This window comes from Sus scrofa, chromosome X, assembly GCF_054392235.1.
Source record: "Sus scrofa isolate SSC_HxYL_T2T_F1_AM1 chromosome X, Sscrofa_HxYL_maternal_Yorkshire_Landrace_v2.0, whole genome shotgun sequence".
NCBI lineage: Eukaryota > Metazoa > Chordata > Mammalia > Artiodactyla > Suidae > Sus > Sus scrofa.
This window is the reverse complement of record NC_139401.1, coordinates 46282741-46301975: the sequence shown is the minus strand read 5'-3', so window position 1 is coordinate 46301975 and position 19235 is coordinate 46282741. Positions and strand designations below refer to the sequence as shown.

The 19235-nt window shown below is 52.3% G+C and overlaps 1 protein-coding gene across 9 annotated transcripts; it reads right to left on the bottom strand.

The window, feature by feature from the left end:
- Positions 1-1028: 1028 nt before the first annotated feature.
- PORCN (porcupine O-acyltransferase) lies at positions 1029-16833 on the bottom strand. Of its 9 annotated transcripts, XM_005657803.4 has the most exons (16): positions 16696-16833; positions 16270-16381; positions 15857-16029; positions 14109-14301; positions 13696-13739; positions 13152-13333; positions 12941-13071; positions 12808-12825; positions 10875-10889; positions 10626-10751; positions 10361-10461; positions 8089-8165; positions 7897-7960; positions 7699-7784; positions 4977-5087; positions 1029-1479 (listed from the first exon to the last, which is right to left on the bottom strand). In XM_005657803.4, the coding sequence occupies exons 3-16, from the start codon at positions 15990-15992 to the stop codon at positions 1378-1380; spliced, it is 1386 nt and encodes a 461-aa protein (XP_005657860.1). In that variant the 5' UTR covers positions 15993-16029; positions 16270-16381; positions 16696-16833; the 3' UTR covers positions 1029-1377. The 9 variants fall into 9 exon arrangements, 8 of the variants coding, with proteins under 8 accessions (XP_005657860.1, XP_084863983.1, XP_003360347.2 ...); XR_014835359.1 differs by lacking the exon at positions 16270-16381 and having other exon boundaries at positions 10592-10751; XM_085007857.1 differs by lacking the exon at positions 10875-10889.
- Positions 16834-19235: the final 2402 nt, after the last annotated feature.

Genomic DNA, 19235 nt, shown 5'->3' with positions numbered 1-19235 from the left:
TGGTGCCATTTTCTCTATTGGTTGAGACCCAGTCAGGAGTGGGAGAGGCGGGGAGGGCCAAGGTTGGTGGGCGTTTTAGGGCGGAAGCCAATCTGCGGCGAGTCTCGTCTTCAATTTCCCTATCCGCTTATCAATCCCATCGGAAATCGAGTGTTTATCCTCCCCCCAATCTTCTGTTGAATCAGCATTGCATTGTGTCCTCTCACCTTTGCCCTCGTTTTCAAAGGCGGAGCAATCAGATCTTTTTCCTAGACCAAACTTCCATCGTAATCCTGGAATGCAGCAGGCAGATCACAATCTATACACTGCTCCTCAGCCCTATAGCCATTTGCACCTCTCCCCATTTCAAGTCAGAACAACCAATCAAAACCCAGGCCCCTCAGCCTTGCTGGCCAATGGGCATGGAGACTCTCAGTCTCCCTGTGCCAACTCTAAAGAGCCAATCCCGGAGTTCCCTGTTGTGGAGTAGTGGAAAGGAATGCGACTAGTATCCATGAGGATGCGGGTTCGATCCCTGGCCTTGTTCAGTGGCTCGTGGGTTGGGGATCAGGCGTCGCCGGTCAGCTGTGGTGTTGATCGCAGACACAGCTCGGATCCCTAAAGAGCCAATCCCTACTCTCTAACTCTAAGCCAGCAGGCACCCAGACTGCTCAGTCAGTATCCAGACCCAACCCAGGCCTCCTATCCGATTAGAACACACACACCTCAGTCCTAAGGACCAAAAAGCATAACCTCTTCATCCCTCTTGCTTTCCCTCCTCTGTCCAGTCAGAGCAACCAATCAGAATGGCGATCCCTATTTTTCAAGCCAATTGGCTCCCACCCCATCCAAGAATCTAGTCTGTCCTGGCCCCACTGGAACCGGGCAGTGGTATTCTCAGGCTCATCATCCAATCATGATAATAAATTAACCAGGAACCAATCACAGTGTGCTCCCTCTTCAGGGTTCCTAGGTACCAAAATTCTATCCATGCTGTGCCTCCTTCCTCACTCACTCTTATTTCCCAATGAGCAGTGAAAAAAAAGAGGTTTTTGTATATTTCCTACTTTTATTTGATAATAACAAACTGCATATAAAAAGGGATAAGGAAGGCGGGGAGGCCCTGGATCTCCCCCTCTCTGCTTCCCCAAGCATCCTCCACCCCTAAGCCCCAGCAGGGACTACACTCCCTTCCCGCCTTGTGGTGGGGTGGGGATTGGCAGGCATGGAAATGCTGTGTGTGTGTGTGTGTGTGTGTGTGTGTGTGTGTGTAGGTGTTGAGGGGGTCAAGGATGGAGAGAGGGTCAGAATTAGAGAGAGGGCCTTCCCTCATTCCCCATCAGAGCTGGCACCCTGAGGAGGGGTCTTGAGGGAGCTGCGAAGGTCCACAGCTGTGCCTCAGCCTATGAGACGATAGAAGATCCAGCATCCAAAAGTGACCCAGTGACTGGCCCAGCTGAGCTCTGACCATTTGTGGATAGTGTATGCCATGCCATAGCCCTGTGGGAGAGAAAGAGGTGACAGTTGGTCCCATCCAGCGAGAACAAAGAAGGTCTCAGGAAAACCCATCCTTTGCCCAAGGACATTTCAGTGACTCCACTGCTACCCTAAATGAGGTCCCAGAGAAGACACTGGCTACATATGAAAGGTAAGCAGACTCAGGGTTTGGTTTTTTTCTGTTTTCTTCTCCTTTCAAAATTTAAAAAACAAGACAAGGCAATCCCACTCTCTGATTTCTACTCTTCCTTACATATAAAGAGCTCCTAGAAACTGATTTTTTCCCTATTTTTTTTTTTTATGGCCACATACAAGGCATATGGAAGTTCCCAGACTAGGGGTTGAATTGAAGCTGGAGCTGTCTACACTACAGCCACAGCAACGCCAGATCTGCGCCGCATCTGTGACCTACACCACAGCTCACGACAACGCCAGATCCTTAACCCACTGAGCGAGGCCAGAGATTGAACCTGCAACTTCATGGTTCCTACTCGGATTCGTTTCCCCTGCGTCATGACAGGAACTCCTTTTTTCTTTTCTTTCTTTTTTTTTTTTTGACACTCATCTTTTTCCTCCGCTCAAACTGGCATACATATCCATGAAATCTGAGAGCCCCTCTGTGGGTGGGGCAACAAGCAGTATCACACACTGCTGGTGGGATAGTGAAAAGAAACTTGGAGTTAATGAATCCGACTAGGAACCATGAACGGATTCGATCCCTGGCCTTGCTCAGTGGGTTGGGGATCCGGCGTTGCCGTGAGCTGTGGTGTAGGTTGCAGACTCAGCTCGGATCCCGTGTTGCTGTGGCTGTGGCGTAGGCCAGTGGCTACAGCTCCAATTCGACCCCTAGCCTGGGAACCTGCATATGCTGCGGGAGCGGCCCAAGAAATGGCAAAAAGACAAAAAAAAAAAAAAAAAAAAAAAGAAAGAAAAAAAAAAGAAACTTCTCCATCACTATGAAGTCTAGATCCTACAGTTCTAGCTGCACCTGTATGAATCCACACGGGTGTGAGGGTATTACTTGCTGCAGCAGCATTTATCATAGGAAAGGAGTGGCGATCACCTGGGTGTCCACCAATAAGGGACAAATTACATTGTGTCACAATGGAAAAAATGAGGACACTATGTACTGACATGGAAGCCTTTTAGGAATTACTATGTGAAAAACACAACATGCAGCATAGTGTCATTCATGTGTTACCTTTAGGGTAAAAACTCGGTGGGGGAGGGAATTAAAAAGTATTTTTATTAAAAAAATTTTTTTGTCATTTTAGGGCTGCACCCACGGCATATGGAAGGTCCCAGGCTGGGGGTGAAATTCGAGCTGCAGCTCCAGGTCAACACCACAGCCACAGCCATGAGGGATCCGAGCCGCGTCTGTGACCTACACCACAGCTCATGGCAATACAGGATCCTGGACCCTGTGAGCAAGGCCAGGGATTGAACCCCCACCCTCACGGATACTACCCTGATTTGTTTCCACTGTGCCACAACAGGAACACCAAAGATGGGTTTTTTTGTCTTTTTCTTTTTTTTTTTTTAGTACTGAACTTATGGCATATGGAGGTTTCCAGGCATGGGGTTGAATCAGAGCTACAGCTGCCAGCCTATGCCACAGCCACAGCCACGCCAGATCCCAGCCACGTCTTTGACCTATACCACAACTCACGGCAACACTGGATCCTCAACTCACTGAGTAGGGCCAGGGATCAAACCCAAATCCTCATGGAGACTAGTTGGGTCATTACCACTGAGCCACAATGGGAGCTCCTAAGATAAGGTTTAATTTTCAATTAAAAAAATTAAAATTTTGGAGTTCCCGTTGTGGTTCAGTAGTTAACGAATTCGACTAGGAACCATGAGGTTGTGAGTTCGATCCCTGGCCTTACTCAGTGGGTTAAGGATCCGGCATGGCCGTGAGCTGTGGTGTAGGTTGCAGACGCGGCTCGGATCCTGCATTGCTGTAGGCCAGCAGCTACAGCTCTGATTCGACCCCTAGCCTGGGAACCTCCATATGCCACGGGAGCGGTCCTAGAAAAGGCAAAAAAAGACCCCTTCTCCAAAAAATTAAAATTTAACTAAAAGAGAAGAAATGCCTGGATCCTGCTAGAACCATAGGAATGAACATTATTTTTAAAATGTTTTTCCTTGGAGTTCCCGTTGTAGGTTAAGGGATCTGGTGTAGGTTGCAGCTGCAGCTCAGATTCAATTCTTGGCCTGGAAACTTCCACATGCTGCGGCTGCAGTCATAAAATAAATGAATAAATAAATAAATAATAATAAAAAAAAGAATCTGGTATTGCTGTGAGCTGTGGTATAGGTCGCAGATGTGGTTTGGATCCTAGGCTGCTGTGGCTGTGGTGTAGGCTGGCAGCTGTAGCTCAGTTCTACCCCTAGCCTGGGAACTTTCATATGCCACAGGTGGGGCCCTAAAAAAAAAGTGAAAAAATGGAGTTCCCTTTGTGGCTTAGCAATTAACCAAACCGACTAGGATCCATGAGGATGTGGGTTTGATCCCTGGCCTTGCTTAGTGGGTGAAGGATCTGGCATTGCTGTGGCTGTGGTGTAGGCTGGCAGCTACAGCTCTGATTGGACCCTTAGCCTGGGAACCTCCATTTGCCGAAGGTGCGGCCCTAAAAAGCAAAAAAAAAAAAAAAAAAAAAAAAAAGCAGGGTGAGGGGGAAGTAAATTTAAAAGGTAGCATAAACATTTGCACATACACTTCTTTTTTGGCCAGGCCGGCAGCATGGGGAAGTTCCTGGGCCAGCAGCCATGGTGACAACACTTGATTCTTAACCCCCTAGGCCACTAGGGAACTCCAACATATACTTTTTAAGTAGAACCCAGGCATAGCACAGTCAATGTAAGTAAAAATCCTTTTAAAAACAAATTAAGTAAGAACAGAATCTTGCAAATTCTATCTAAATAAAGATATGATGAAATAATTTACTTTAAAAAAGGTAAAAGCTGGGAGTTCCCGTCATGGCTCAGTGGTTAACGAATCTGACTAGGAACCATGAGGTTTTGGGTTTGATCCCTGGCCTTGCTCAGTGGGTTAAGGATCTGGTGTTGCCGTGAGCTGTGGTTGTAGGTCACAGACGCGGCTTGGATCCCGCGTTGCTGTGGCTGTGGCGTAGGCCGGTGGCTACAGCTCCGATTCAACCCCTAGCCTGGGAACCTCCATATGCCGCAGGAGCGGCCCTAGAAATGGCAAAAAGACAAAAAAAAAAAGGTAAAAGCTGCATTTCGAACTCCATCACTAGAATATAACGTTTATAAGCAAAATAAACATAGTTTGCACACTTCACCCAAGTAAAAGAACCAACAGTATGAATCAACCAGAGGGACAAGGGAAAAGAAGGACAGAGGAGCACTGGCCGCACAAGCTAGAGACACACGACACGAGGTTGTCACCCCTCAGCCTCTCACCTTTGTCCTCATGGTTCCCATGAGCGGGTAGCACATCCCTGGGTACCCCCCAGGCCAGGGCCCCAGCTCACCTGCTCCTCTGTGGTGTCGTCCACATCAACATCGAACAGGGAGCCCAGGTAAGCCAGATGGAAGGTGGCCAGGGCCCCAAAGAACAGGTTTAAGGCTCGAATCCCCAGGCCCTGTGAGGGACAGATGGAGATGCTTGGCAGCTGGACCTAATCATTGTCCCTCAGCCCTACCCAGGCAGACACAGGGACATCCCCTGGGGCAGGAAAGAGATTTTTTTTGTTTGTTTGTTTAGCTTTTTAGGGCCACTCTCAGCCTATGGAAGTTCCCAGGCTACAGGTGGAACCAGAGCTGCAGCTGCTGGCCTACGCCACAGCCACAACAATGAGGGATCCGAGCTGCATCTGCAACCTACACCACAGCTCATGGCAGCACCAGACCCTTAACCCACTGAGCGAGGCCAGGGATCGAACCCAAGTCCTCATGGATACTAGTTGGGTTCTTTAGCACTAAGCCATAATGGGAACTCTGGGATGGTTCTGATCCTCCTATGGGAGCTCAAGGGGGATTCAGGATGAGGGTACTGCTAGCTTGAAACTGTCCAGGTTGGAGGAGACACAAGTATTCAGGCAGAGGAGGAAGAATGGTGGGTGGGGCTTAGAGTTGGGGGTTTACGGTGATAAACATTGGTTGTTGGGTGGGAGATAAATCTTAAATTGTCCAAACTAAACAACAACAACAAAAAAATAGGAAGTTCCCATTGTGGCTCAACGGTAACAAGCCCGACTAGTATCCATGAGGATGCAGGTTCGATCCCTGGCCTCTATCAGTGGGTTAAGGATCTGGAGTTGCCGTGAGCTGTGGTGTAGGTCGGAGACACAGCTCGGATCCTGCATTGCTGTAGCAGCAGCTGTAGCTCCGATTCAACCCCTAGCCTGGGAACTTCCATATGCCACAGGTGAGGCCCTAAAAAGCAAAAAAAAAAAAAAAAAAAAACCAAAAACCAAAACAAAACAAAAACAAAACCAACCAAACAAAAAAACCAAAAACCAACAAAAAAATTGTCCAAACTTCTTCTTCTTCCTTTTTTTTTTTTCTTTTCATTTTAGGGTTGCACCTGTGGCATATGGAAATCCCCAGGCTAGTGGTAGAATTGGAACTGCAGCTGCCGGCTTACACCACAGCTATAGCAACTTGGGATCCGAGCCATGTCTGCTACCTACACCACAGCTCACAGCAATGCCAAATCCTTAACCCACTGGGTGAGGCCAGGGATCGAACCTGCATCCTCAGAGATACTAGTCGGGTTCGTTACTGCTGAGCCACAAGGAGAACTCCCAGAAAGTGTCCAAACTTCTTGTTGCAAGAAGAATGAGAAAAAAAAAAAAATCAAACCAAAGCAAATCCCATCATGACCTATTGGGCCCACCTCTCTCCCTCTCAATCACTCTGCTCAAGTGAGACTGGCCTCCTTGCTGTTCCTTGAATTTTCCAAGCCCTTTCCCATCTGAGGCCCTTTACACTGGCTGTTCCTCTTGCCTGGAGGCTTCCCTCTCTCACCTCCTTCAGTTAAAGAACTCAAAAGTCATCTACCCATTTTGGAGTTCCCGTTGTCGCTCAGTGGTTAACGAATCCGACTGGGAACCATGAGCTTGCAGGTTCGATCCCTGGCCTTGCTCAGTGGCTTAAGGGTCTGGCGTTGCTGTGAGCTGTGGTGTAGGTTGCAGACGTGGCTCGGTTCCCACGTTGCTGTGGCTGTGGTATAGGCTGGCGGCTACAGCTCCAATTAGACCCCTAGCCTGGGAACCTCCATATGCCACGGGTACGGCCCTGAGACCACTCACCACTGCCCGATACTTCCTCTCCTCTTTCTCATATGTATTTTCTCCTCGGCACTAATTGCAAGCTTACGAACTACTATACTTGACTAACTTATTTTTTATGTACTGTCTCCTCTGTTAAAATGTTTGTCCCAGAGAGCTGGGACTTTGGTCTGTTTTGTTCACCACTGTGTCACCAGCACCTAGAACAGTGCCTGTACTGGCAGGAGCTCAACAAATGTTCACTGGGGAAAATGAATGCCAGGTGGGTATACAGCAGTTGCTTGATAAATGTTTGTTAAGAAATGGATGCCGGAGTTCCCATCGTGGCTCACCGACTAGGATCCATGAGGATTCAGGTTCAATCCCTGGCCTTGCTCAGTGGGTTAAGGATCCGGCGTTGCCAGGAGCTGTGGTGTAGGTCGAAGCCACAGCTCAATCCAGCACTGCTGTGGCTGTGGCATACGGGCAGCAGCAGCTTCGATTTGACCCCTAGCCTGGGAACGTCCATATGCCTTGGGTTCAGCCCTAAAATGCCAAAAAAAAAAAAAAAAAAAAACGGAATGGATGCCGGAGGATTCCCAGAGTGGCTCAGTGGGTTAAGAAACTGACTCATATCCATGAGAATATGAGTTTGATCCCTGGCCTCGCTCAGTGAGTTACAGATCCAATGTTGCCACGAGCTGCAGTGTAGGTCTCGGACGTGGCTTGGATCCTTAGCTGCTGTGGCTGTGGTGTAGGCGGGCAGCTGCAGCTCCCATTCACCCCGTAGCCTGGGAACTTCCAGATGCTGCAGGTGCAGCCCTAAAAAGCGGGGGAAGAAAAAAAGGAAGCTGGTGAATAGAGGTGAGGTTCAGGTACTGGGAGAGGAAGCTGGGCACCCTGAGACAGACACAAGATGGAGACAGGAGTGATTTCTGAGTGAGGCCGAGTGTCAGGCTGCCTGGGCTAAACAAACCCTCACCGAGCGATGCTGGTGTGGACATTCTGGTGGGCACCGTTTTGACAGGACGCAGGCACTGAGGATCCGAGCCAGGCGCTTTCGGAGGACTAGGGCAGATGGAGGGAGGAGGTCAGGGTGTCAGGGGAGCCTCAGGAGACTGTGGCTCCAGCCCCTCCCGCAACCTCCCATCTCATCAGCTGGCTTGGGTTCTGCACTCACCATGCTCCACATACGTGATAAATGCCAGGGACAGCAGCACTGCAGCCAGGTGGAAGCTGAAGCCCTGGGGTTGTGGCGGGGGTGGGGGTGGGGGTGAGGGGGGTGGGGAAGGGGACACTGAGGTGAGTGCAAAGGAGGCCCTGCCCCCCCACCCACCCAGCTACCACCCAGATCCTGCTCTGCCCTGCTCACGTGCAGGAGGGCACTGGCTGCATAGGTGACCAGCACGGCTGAGAAGGTCCCCAGGCGGAGAGCATTCTTGAAAACATCTGCAGGTGGGGGGAGATGCAGGTCAAGAGTCTCCTCAGATTCCGCCCCTGCCCTTCTGGGGGTGGGGGTGTCATAGGGCAGGGTGAGGCCACCCACAATCTCTTGAGGCCTCCAGGATAAATTCTCTTTATAATGGCTTCAGACGTTACATGTCTAAAACTTAGCTCCTTGGAGTTCCCGTCGTGGCTCAGTGGTTAACGAATCCGATGAGGAACCATGAGGTTGCGGGCTCGACCCCTGGCCTTGTGTAGCGGGTTAAGGATCCAGCGTTGCCTTGAGCTGTGGGGCAGGTCGCAGACATGGCTCGGATCTGGGGTTGCTGTGGCTGTGGCGTAGGCCGGCGGCTACAGCTCCAATCCGACCCCTAGCCTGGGAACCCCCATATGATGTGGGTGCTGCCCCAGAAAAGACTAAATAAATAAATAAATAAAACTTAGTTCCTGGAGCTCCCTGGCGGCGCAGCAGCTTAAGGATCCAGTGTTGTCACTGCTGTAGTGCAGGTCTAAGCCCTGGCCCAGGGAACTTCCGAATGCCATGGCCAAAACAAAACAAACCAAACCAAACAAACAAACAAACAAACAAAACCCAAACAAGCAAGCAAGCAAACAAACAAACTTAGCTCCTGATCTTTCTTCCCAAGTGCAGCCCATGTCAATTCCACCGTTCTGGTTCCTCAGGGCAAAAATCTCCCCATCGCCCTTGATCTGCTCTCCTCCTGGTTTCCACAACCAGACTCTCAGCAAATCCTGTCAAGTCCATCTTCAGTTTATCCTGAATCTAACCTTTCCACTTCCATGGGCACTCTCACCCCTTTCAGAGCTGTCTTCATAGTAGCCAGAGGATCCTGCTACAACCCAGGGCTGCCCATAGCCTTCCTCCACTCCATCCTTTGCTCATCTCAGAGAAAAAGCCAAAGTCCTCCCTGCGGCCAGAGAGGCCCTACTGATCCGCCTCACTTACTTACTCTGATCCCACCAAACTGGTCTCCTCATTGTTTCTCAAATGTGCCAGGTATGTTCCTGCCTTAGGGGCTTGGCACTTGCTATTCCTTCGATGTGTTAAGTCCCCACCCCCATATTTGCACTGCTTGCTCTCTCGCCTTCCTCAAATCTGCAAAATATCAGCTCCTTGGTGAGACTTGCTCTGGCTCATTTATTTAAAATTACAGTCACCCTCACCCACACACTCCTAACACTCCCAGATTATCTCTACCTGCTCTTTTTTCTGTCTTTTTAGGGCCGCACCCGTGGCATACGGAGGTTCCCAGGCTAGGGGTTGAATCAGAGCTGTAGCTGCCGGCCTACACCACAGCCACAGACACATGGGATCCGAGCCACGTCTGGGACCTACATCACAGCTCACGGCAATGCCAGATCCTTAACCCACTGAGAGAGGCCAGGGATCAAACCCACAGCCTCATGGTTCCTGGTTGAGTTCATTAACCACTGCGCCACGATGGAACTCCTTTCTTTCTTTCTTCTTCTTTTTTTTTTTTTTTGGTCTTTTAAGGGCTGCACCCACAGCATATGGAGGTTTCCAGGCTAGGGGTCCAATCAGAGCTATAGCCGCCGGCCTATGCCACAGCCACAGCAACACCAGATCTGAGCCGTGTCTGCCACCTACACCACAGCTCACGGCAACACCAGATCCTTAACCCACTGAGCAAGGCCAGGGATTGAACCTGTGTCCTCAAGGATGCTAGTCAGATTCATTTCCACTGAGCCACCACTGGAACTCCTCTTCTTTTTTTTTTTTTTTTTTTTTTAATGGCTGCCCCCGAGGCATATGTAAGTTCCCAGGCCAGGGATTGAACCCAAGCTGCAGCTTCAACCTGTGCCCCAGCTGCAGCAACGACAGATCCTTTAACCCACTGCACCTGGCTGGGGATTGAACTCATGCCTCCAAAGCAACCCCAGCCACTGCAGTCAGGTTCTTAACCCACTGAACCACAGTGGGAACTCCACTTTCTTTCCTTTTTTTTTTTTTAATCACAGCACTTATCACCACCTGAACTACTATGTATTTTTGTTTCTTAGTATCTCCTCCCCTGACAAAACATGTCAAGTCCACAAGGGCAGGGATTTGGGCGGTTTTTTTGGTCCCTGCACCATCTTCAGCTTGTTGTATGAATGAGTAAAAGGGACACGGGTTGAGGACCCCCCCACTCTCTCGGAGTGGTGACTTGGTGACTCACAGTTATTTAGCCAATAAGACATGGGCAGGTTCCAGCTTGTGACAACTTCCACCATGGACCGGGGCAGCTCCACGTTCAGTGGTTTAGAGACGGTCAGGTCCCTGTGAGCAAAAGAGACATGCCAGCTCCTTGGGACTTCAACCCACCTGACCGCCACACTTTTGTCTTGGCTGTTCCCTCCCCCCGGGGGGGCACCCCCCCTCCTCCCTGCAGCTCCTCTTTAGGCAGTACCCTGTGGGGGAGGGGGCCCCCCAGCCCTCCCCACCATTCCAGGTGATCCTTCTCCTCGGTGAAGCCGGCCCCCGCCAACGTGGCTGTGGCCTCGGACAGAAAGCCCACAAAATAGTTGCTGAAGTGGAAGGAGACAGCACTTTCGTAGGCTCGCAGCCACCTGAAGAGGGAGGTGGGGAAGGAGCCAGGGAGAGAGAGAGGCATCACGCCCTGCCCCACCCCTACCCCAGCATGACCCCCCAACCACGTGCCAGCATCCCCAGCCCCACTCTGTAAGACTCACCTTACCATGGTGCCCCTAGGGGTCAGGAAGGCAGCAGAGAAGAAAGGAAAGAGAGTCAGAGAGGCCCTGGAGGCTGGCCAGAGTTGTTCATCAACAAGCAAGACAGGAGTTCCCGTGGTGGCGCAGTGGTTAACGAATCCGACTAGGAACCATGAGATTGAGGGTTCGATCCCTGGCCTTGCTCAGTGGGTTAAGGATCCAGTGTTGCCGGGAGCTGTGGCATAGGTCGCAGATGCGGCTTGGATCCCATGTGGCTGTGGCTCTGGCGTAGGCTTGGCAACTACAGCTCCGATTAGACCCCTAGCCTGGGAACCTCCATATGCCATAGGAGCGGCCCTAGAAAAAAGACAAAAAAAAACCCAAAAAACAAGCAAGACAGAAACGTGGCGGCCAAAGCGCTGCACTGTGAGAGTCCCACGCATCCCTTCATCTGGACACTGTCAGTTTCTTTCTTTTCTTTTTTTTTTTTTTTTGCTTTTTTTTAGGCCCGCAGGTGTGGCATATGGAAGCTCCCAGACTAGGGGGCGAATTGGAACTACAGCTGCTGGCCTACACCACAGCCACAGCCGCGATGGATCCAAGCGGCATCTGCGACCTGCACCACAGCTCACAGCAACGCCGGACCTTTTAACCCACTGAGTGAGGCAAACCCGCATCCTCATGGATCCTAGTCAGGTTCGTTACTGCTGAGCCACAATGGAAACTTCTGTCAGTTAGTTTCATGTGGCTCCAGCGGATGTGTGAGCTGCCCTAAAATATGCCATAGTCCCACATCCTCGTGTGAACAGACATCCAAACCTAGCTACTGTTACGAGTCCAACCCGACAGCCCTCCGCACTGACAGCCACATGGCCAGACATGCATACTGTCACACTCCCAGCAATCTGGCCTGACTCTGTGACCGTAAGATACATGGAAGTCCTTTAGTTTGGCACAGAGACCATCAAGCACTCCGTTATGCACACAAACACAACTGTACACTCAAGAGCATCATCCAATCAGTGGTACAATCAGACACGTCAGAGACAGGCAGCATCTTACAATGAAAAAAGCAGAGGTTCTGGAATCTGGCCTGGGATTAATGCCTGGCTGCTGAGCTGGGTGGCACTGGGTAAGTCATTCTACCTTTCAGAGCCTCATTCAGTGTCAGACACAATCCACGGCCAGGGAGTTGGGGAGAGGGTCATACAATCAAACGGCTGGCTGAAATCCTAACAGCTACACCAGGGGTGGATGGTTGGTCCTCCCAACAGGCACAGGCACACAGCTGCTCACGACTCCTCAGCCAGAGGATACCAAGGAGCCAAAGACAGTAGACATACAGGCGGGAGCCATCACGGGCAGACACACAACACATGACAGTCGCACCCATTTCCGGCCAGAATTAGGCTGCAGCTGAGGCAATGCCAGATCCTTAATCTGCTGTGCCGGGCTGGGAATCAAACCCGTGTCCTGGTGTTCCAGAGAGGCCACTGATCCCGCTGCACCACAGCGGGAACTCTGAGCCAGATTTATCTTATCCAGTAACAGCCAGCTACCCCCATGGTTGACAGCCTCACAGCCAGACAGCCAGCCAGAATGCCAGCCCCACACAAGGAGTCACTGGCTGAGAGGCAAACAGCCCCTACACACCCCTAGCCGGAGTCACAGACAGGTCAGCATCACCAACCAACACACAGTTGTCATTCCCACGGCAGTCACATAATCGTGAAACAGAGGAACAGAGGGACAGCCAGACACGGTATGTGTGACAGAGTGTTCAATTTACACGGAGTCATGGGGCCAAGCTTGGTCAAAGCCCAGACACTCAGTCTCTGTCTAGTCACTGGGTCGATGGTCAGACAGTCTCAGATTTACAGAACCTGTCAATTACAGATGGTGCCCCCCACCCCCCAGTCGGCCCCACTCGCCCTCAGCACCTGCCCTCATTTACCTGGCTTTGCGTTTCTTGCTGTAGTAACAGAAGACAGACAGAAGCATTAAGAGACAGGCTCAGAGCTGGGGAGACCCCAGGTCCCTTCCCAACCCCCTCACTGCTGGGTGGAGACCTCGAAGGCTGTGCTCACTTGCGAAGAAGGCGGTCACCGTCCAGGGGGATGAAGTATGGGAAGAGGTAGGGGCCCACACAGGTGGACAGCACAAGGCACAGCAGGGCCAGCGCCAGGCTCCGGGCCACCTTCTGCAGCCATCGGCGGCTCTGCGGGGATCGAGGCTCCGTGAACCCTGCCCCACGGTGCTTCCCACGGACCCTGCCCACCTGTCCACCCAGGACCTCACCAGCGGGCGGCCTTGGACGGCCTGTAGGTAGCTGTGGAAGGATATCCAGGGGCCAAAGACGATGGTGCCCACGAAGTAGAGGTAGCCCATGAACTCCACGGGCGAGGGCACCGCACCCACCTCGCCCCGGTCCAGGTCGAAGCCCAGAGACACCGCCTTCATGGCCACGATCATCTGGGCCCCTGTGTGTGGTGCTCACAGTCAAGTGGATGAGCGGAGAGCAGGTCCGCATGGGGAGGGGGTGAGAGGCGGTAGGAAAGAAGAGTAGCAGGGTGGACAGGTGGGCACAGGGTCAGACCGGCCGTTGAACAGGGGGGCCCAGGACCCGCTGACAACCCGACTCAAGAGGGTCAGGCAGGTTCAGGAGAGGGGACGGATGGATGGGTGGGGGAGAGAGAAACCCCGACGTAAGGGCGATCTGAGGCCTGCGCGGCCCATGGGCGAGGCAGATGGGGGAGAAAAGTGGGGCAGGAAAGCCGGGGTGGGGGCCAGTTAGGAGCTGTGGAATGGGGCCGGGGCCGGGGCCGGGGCCGGGGCTGCCTACCTCGCATCTTGTGCCAGGTCACGGTGTCTACCATGTGCATCTCACTGAGGAGAAAGGTAGTGGCCTTGGCCCTGTGACTCCCACGGCCTCGGTCACCACCAAGGGGGGGACAACCCAGCTGCAGAGAGGGTATACCTTCCCTGGCCCTGTACAACCTCAGGGAGGAGGAGCTCTCCAGGGCTCCCTCCTCCAGGGGGAGCTCAAGTCCAGCCTGTCCCTGTGCAGCCTTCAGAGAGAGCAACTCTCCCAGGTTCCTCGAGGCCTCCCCCCTCACCAACCTCCAGAAACACCCCACGCCCTCCCTGGGCCGGAGGATGGCCCCAGGGTGGGGGGGAGGGGACGACCTGGGGACCCAGCCGCCCTTCCACCACCACTGCCACCGACAGGGTAAGGAGGAGGACTCACACCCCTACCCCATGAGCAGGTAGATGAGGATGGTGACAGAGAGGAAGACGCCGCGGTGGGAGGAATGTCGGCAGAGGAACAGCACGAGGTAGCACAGGAGGCTGAGGAGCACGACCCAAACCATGTGCAGCTGGAAGAAGTGATAGAGGCTGAAGAAGCCGCCGGCCACGGTGCTTGCGTGCTTCAGGTAGGAGGGCAACCCTTTGGGTGAAAGAGAGCGAGAGAACAAGAGAGGGAATTTGAGCGTCATCCTGGGAGGAGGGCGCAGTTCGGGGCAAAGGCTTAGAGGCTGGAACATGGTGGGATGACAGGGGACCCAAAGCAGGTGTTGAGGGGCTGGGGAGGGGGCAGGGCTGGGGTTTAGAGATGAGACATCCATAAAGCGCATGTTGGGAACTCCGGAGGAAATTTGAGTCGCTTGATAATATTATTGCATCAGGGTGAAATTTCCTGAATGGGTGATGATGGCGGCTGTGGTTGTGGAGGGAAGGTGTCCTTGTTTTTGGCGGCGGGGGGGCACACACAAGAGGATTTGGGGTGAAGTGTCAGCAGGTTATTTAAGTGATTCAGGAAGATGATAGACAGGTAGATAGATAGCCAGATAGCTAGCTAGCTAGCTAGCTAGATACATAGTTGGATGGATAGATAGATAGTTGGATAGATAGATGGATGGATGGATAGATGGAGTGAGTAAGCTAATGTGGCAAGATATTGAGAGAGAATCGGGTAGTGTATATATGGGTGTTCATTGTACTATTATTTCAACTTAGCTTGTCAGTAACTTTGAAATTTTTCAGAATGGCAAACCTGGGGAAAAAATAAAAACATCCATTGAAAATAAAAGAACGAGAAAAGAGAAAGCGGGGAACCTTTGAACCCCAGATTTCCCAAATTCTCGGCATCCCACGGGAACTCTGGGGACTTGGGATCTTGTCATTTGGATACAGGCTTTGCCATGGTGTGTGGAAACATTCCAGAATCCTAGAGGCCGGAAATCTTATTGTGCCCTGATTTCAGACATCCAGAATGCCAGGCTTCCAAAAGCTTAGACTGTGAGAATTTCTTTCTTTTTTTTTTTAGGGCCGCACCCGAAGCGGCATATGGAGGTTTCCAGGCTAGGGGTCAAATCGGAGCTGTAGCCGCCGGCCTACACCACAGCCACAGCAATGCCAGATCCGAGCCACGTCTGTGAACGACACCACAGCTCATGGCAACGCCGGAGCCTTAACCCACTGAGTGAGGCCAGGGATCGAACCCGCGTCCTCTTGGATACTAGTCAGGTTCATTAACCGCTGAGCCACAACGGGAACTCCAGAATGTGAGAATTTCAACATGTCAGAATCCCCAAGCCCTGTAATGTGATACTTTGGGATACGTGGTACTTTCCATGACCCTGTGACATCAGCATTTCAGGATCATAACCTTGGGATGTAGACATTTCAGGATCCCGAGTTCCGAGAACTTCAGCCTTCTGGAGTCTCAGAACCCAAGAATACCAAAAGGCTTGGGTTGGCAGGATGTGGCATTGTGGTTGGCAGGATGTGGCTTGGCGAGGTGCAGCATGGGGTGGTTGGGTGTCGTAAGACGTGATATGGAAGGAAGGGCGTTTAGCCTGGTGGGATGTGGTAGGCTGGACGTGTTGGAGCCTGGCTTGGCTTGGCAAGATGTGGCAGGATTAGGTGTGGTTTGGTAGGGATGGAACGTGGCAGGTGTGATAGGGCCTGGCGTGGTGGCCCGTGTGGTGGCAGGCACTTACCAAGCCTCCAGAGGAGGCGGCAGGCGAGGCAGATGGCAAGGAGCAGCCAGATCTGGTCAAGGCCCTGCTGGGCAGTAGGCAGGAGACAGCCCTGCAGCAGCTGCTGGAAAAATTCCTGGCGGCTGAAGGTAGCCATTGCGGACCCCCACGGATGGATGGACAGATGGATAGACCTGCCAAAGAGGGGGCACAGAGGGAGCTAGCTGGGATGTCCATGGGGGCAGAGGAGGCTCAAGGAATGGGCTTGAGTACACAGATTTCAGTTTGGGGCTGTCCAACCCTTGTAGAGATAGGGTACCAGGGGGCTGGGGGAGGGTGTGAGTGCCAAGTTGACTGAGCTGCCAACTGTGTGTGTGTGTGTGAGGTGTCCTGGGTGCACACACACAGCCCATGACCTGCCGTGAATGAAGGACCTGTATTTCTCGTATGCTGGGAACAGTCCGGGTCCGATGGTGATTGAATGGTGTACATTCTAGGCCCGTATATCAAATTGGGGGGCTCCCTGGTTTCCAAGGTAGAGTCACTCTGTGTGGAGGGCAGAGAGGGAGATCCTGTGACACTTGGGGGCCGTGTGCATCTCTCCTTGAACGGATGTGGGGGGTGTCCTGTATCCCCCGCGCGCCCCATCCCACCCCCACCCGGCCTCTCCCGGCCGCCAACAAAGCCCTGCCCAGGCCCAAGGGCTGCAGGGAGGTGGAGGTGGTGGTTAGGGACACAGCAGGAGGGGGAGTCGGAAAGGTGATGGAGAGGGGGCCCTAGCACACGCGCTGCAGACCCGCAAGGGGAGGCCGGCTCGGGATGGGAGCGGGAGAGCCGCGCGTGCACTACCGGTGACCTACCTGGCAGTAAGGAAGCTGCGGTCCAGGGGGCCGGGGACGCGCCGCCGCCGCCGCCACTGTCGCCGCCTCCTCCGGGCAGCCTCCCCCGCAGGCCGCAAGGCCGGGACCAGCTGCGGCTCCCAGGGCGGTGCGGAGAGCGGGCCCTTTAAATCCCGGGGAGGCCCGGCCGGCCCTCTCGGCCAATGAGAGGACAGGAGCGGGGCGGGGACGGAGGAGGAGGGGAGCGGGAGGATTGAGGGAAGGAGGAGTGGGAGGTTGAGGGGAGCGGGGCGCGGGAGGACGTCGGCGGGCGGAATGTTGGCTCCCGCACCTCTCCGACCTCTTGGTGTGCCAGTCCCTGAAGGGTCGTGTCGGGCGGTCCAGCAACACACTCTCCGATCGCCAAATTCCTAATCCTTGGAAGCCGAGATGGGAAAGATGGGGGAGGGAGGAGGGGAAGCCCGCTCCCTCTCCCAGCCGTCTCGCCCCCGAAACTGCCCACCCGCGCACGTCTTCGTGACACTGTGGTGCCCCCGTTTCACGGATGGGAAAATAAACCGATGTCTCGCTGTTCCCATCCTTTGAGGGAACTATGGGAATTTCTAACCCTCCCCGCCACCAGGGATCGGCCAGAAACACTTACAAGTACTGACTCTGTCACCAAGGAGCACGAATTAGGCGCCTGTACTTTCCCCATAGGGACTTCTGGTGCGCACTTAGCTTGTCGTTGAGAACTGATTTGCCTGCTAACTTCTCCACCGGACTCACCTCTGCATTGAGGGTGACCCTGGCAACTATTGAGTATTCCCTATGAACCAGGAGGCTAGTAGGGAGCACCGATTGGGAGTATGTATAAAGCGCTTACAGCATCTCCCAACAATGGCTTATATTGGGCTCTCTCTGCGCCAACTCTGAGGATTTATGCAGCACTTGCTGTCTAGCCTCCCTTACCCTGCAGTGTCTGGACACTCCACTCTGCCCTTAGGGTGTGAGGGGCTTTTTACCAAAGGAGCATTTCTTGGGCACGGACTGCATACTTAGCTATCAAGTGGAGGGGAGAAGGAAGCCAAGGTCAAGTTGAACCCCACCCTGACCTGAGGAGCTAAGGAAAACAGGTTGTAAGGAGATTAATGCCTGCCTGTGTGGAGCTGGGCTAGCCATGCCCACTCCCTGGGCTTCTGTGTCTCTTTCTGTTAAACAAAAGGATGGGATTAGCAGTTCTTTGCTTGGAAATACCAATGGTAATTGAACAAAAATGTATGTCTCCTCTCTTTGAAAAAATGTTAACATGGGAGTTCCCTTGAGGCACAGTGGGTTAAGGATCCATGTTGTCCCTGCAGCAGCCTGGCTCGATGCTCTGGTGCAGGTTCCATCCCTGGCCCAGGAACTCCCACACGCCACAGGTGTGGCCAAAAAAAACCCAAAAAACAAACAAACAAACAAAAAAAACGGAGTTAAATGGAGTTTAACATGAAGTTAAATGGGGTTTTAACTCATAAATTAATATATATTCATATACGACAAATGAAAAACTTTTAACACAGTAAGACTATCTACCTATCATCTACCTACCTATCTACAGTTGACCCTTGAACAGCGAAGTTTTGAAGGTTTGATCTGCACAGATCCACTGATGATAGGTGGATTTTTTTTTTTTTTTGTCTTTTTGCCTTTTCCAGGGCTGCTCGTGTGGCATATGGAGGTTCCCAGGCTAGGGGTTGAATCGGAGCTGTAGCCTCCGGCCTATGCCACGGCCACAGCAATGCGGGATCCGAGCCCCGTCTGCGACCTATACCACAGCTCACGGCAATGCTGGATCCTTAACCCACTGAGCGAGGCCAGGGATCGAACCCGCAACCTCATGGTTCCTAGTCAGATTCATTAACCCCTGAGCCACGACAGGAACTCCAATAGGTGGATATTTTTTGATAATAAACACTGCAGTGTTCATCTTTGGTTGGTTGAATCCTTGGATGTGCAGGAACCGTGGATACGGAGTGCTGACTATGAATTATACACAGATTAACCCCTCTTTTAGTTGTTCAACAGTCAACTGTAAAGAATAATTACGTAGGTCAGATGCACAAATCTTAATTCCTTTCCCTAACAGCAGAATACAGACCATAAATTTTATAAATTTGGCTTCATTCTACTTTTTTTCCCTCAGCTTTCAAACATAGTTGAGTCAACAAGTGACCCACAGCACAAACCAGAAATATTTCCCTTGGTTGTAAGACCTGGCATTTAAACCTGGAAAATCATCACTATGCAGAACCCTGAGCTTCACAGGCTTGATTGTTTCCATCCAGTCTTTTTATGTGTGTGACGAAGAACTAGTCTCCAGATTCTAGCACTTATAAAGGGCATCTACAAGTCAATAAGAAAAGGACAGTGTTCCCGTTGTGGTGCATCAGAAATGAATCCAACTAGGAACCATGAGGTTTCGGGTTCAATCCCTGGCCTCACTCAGTGGGTTAAGGATCTGGTGTTGCCGTGAGCTGTGGTGTAGGTCATAGATGTGGCTTGAATCTTGCGTTGCTGTGGCTGTGGTGTAGGCCAGC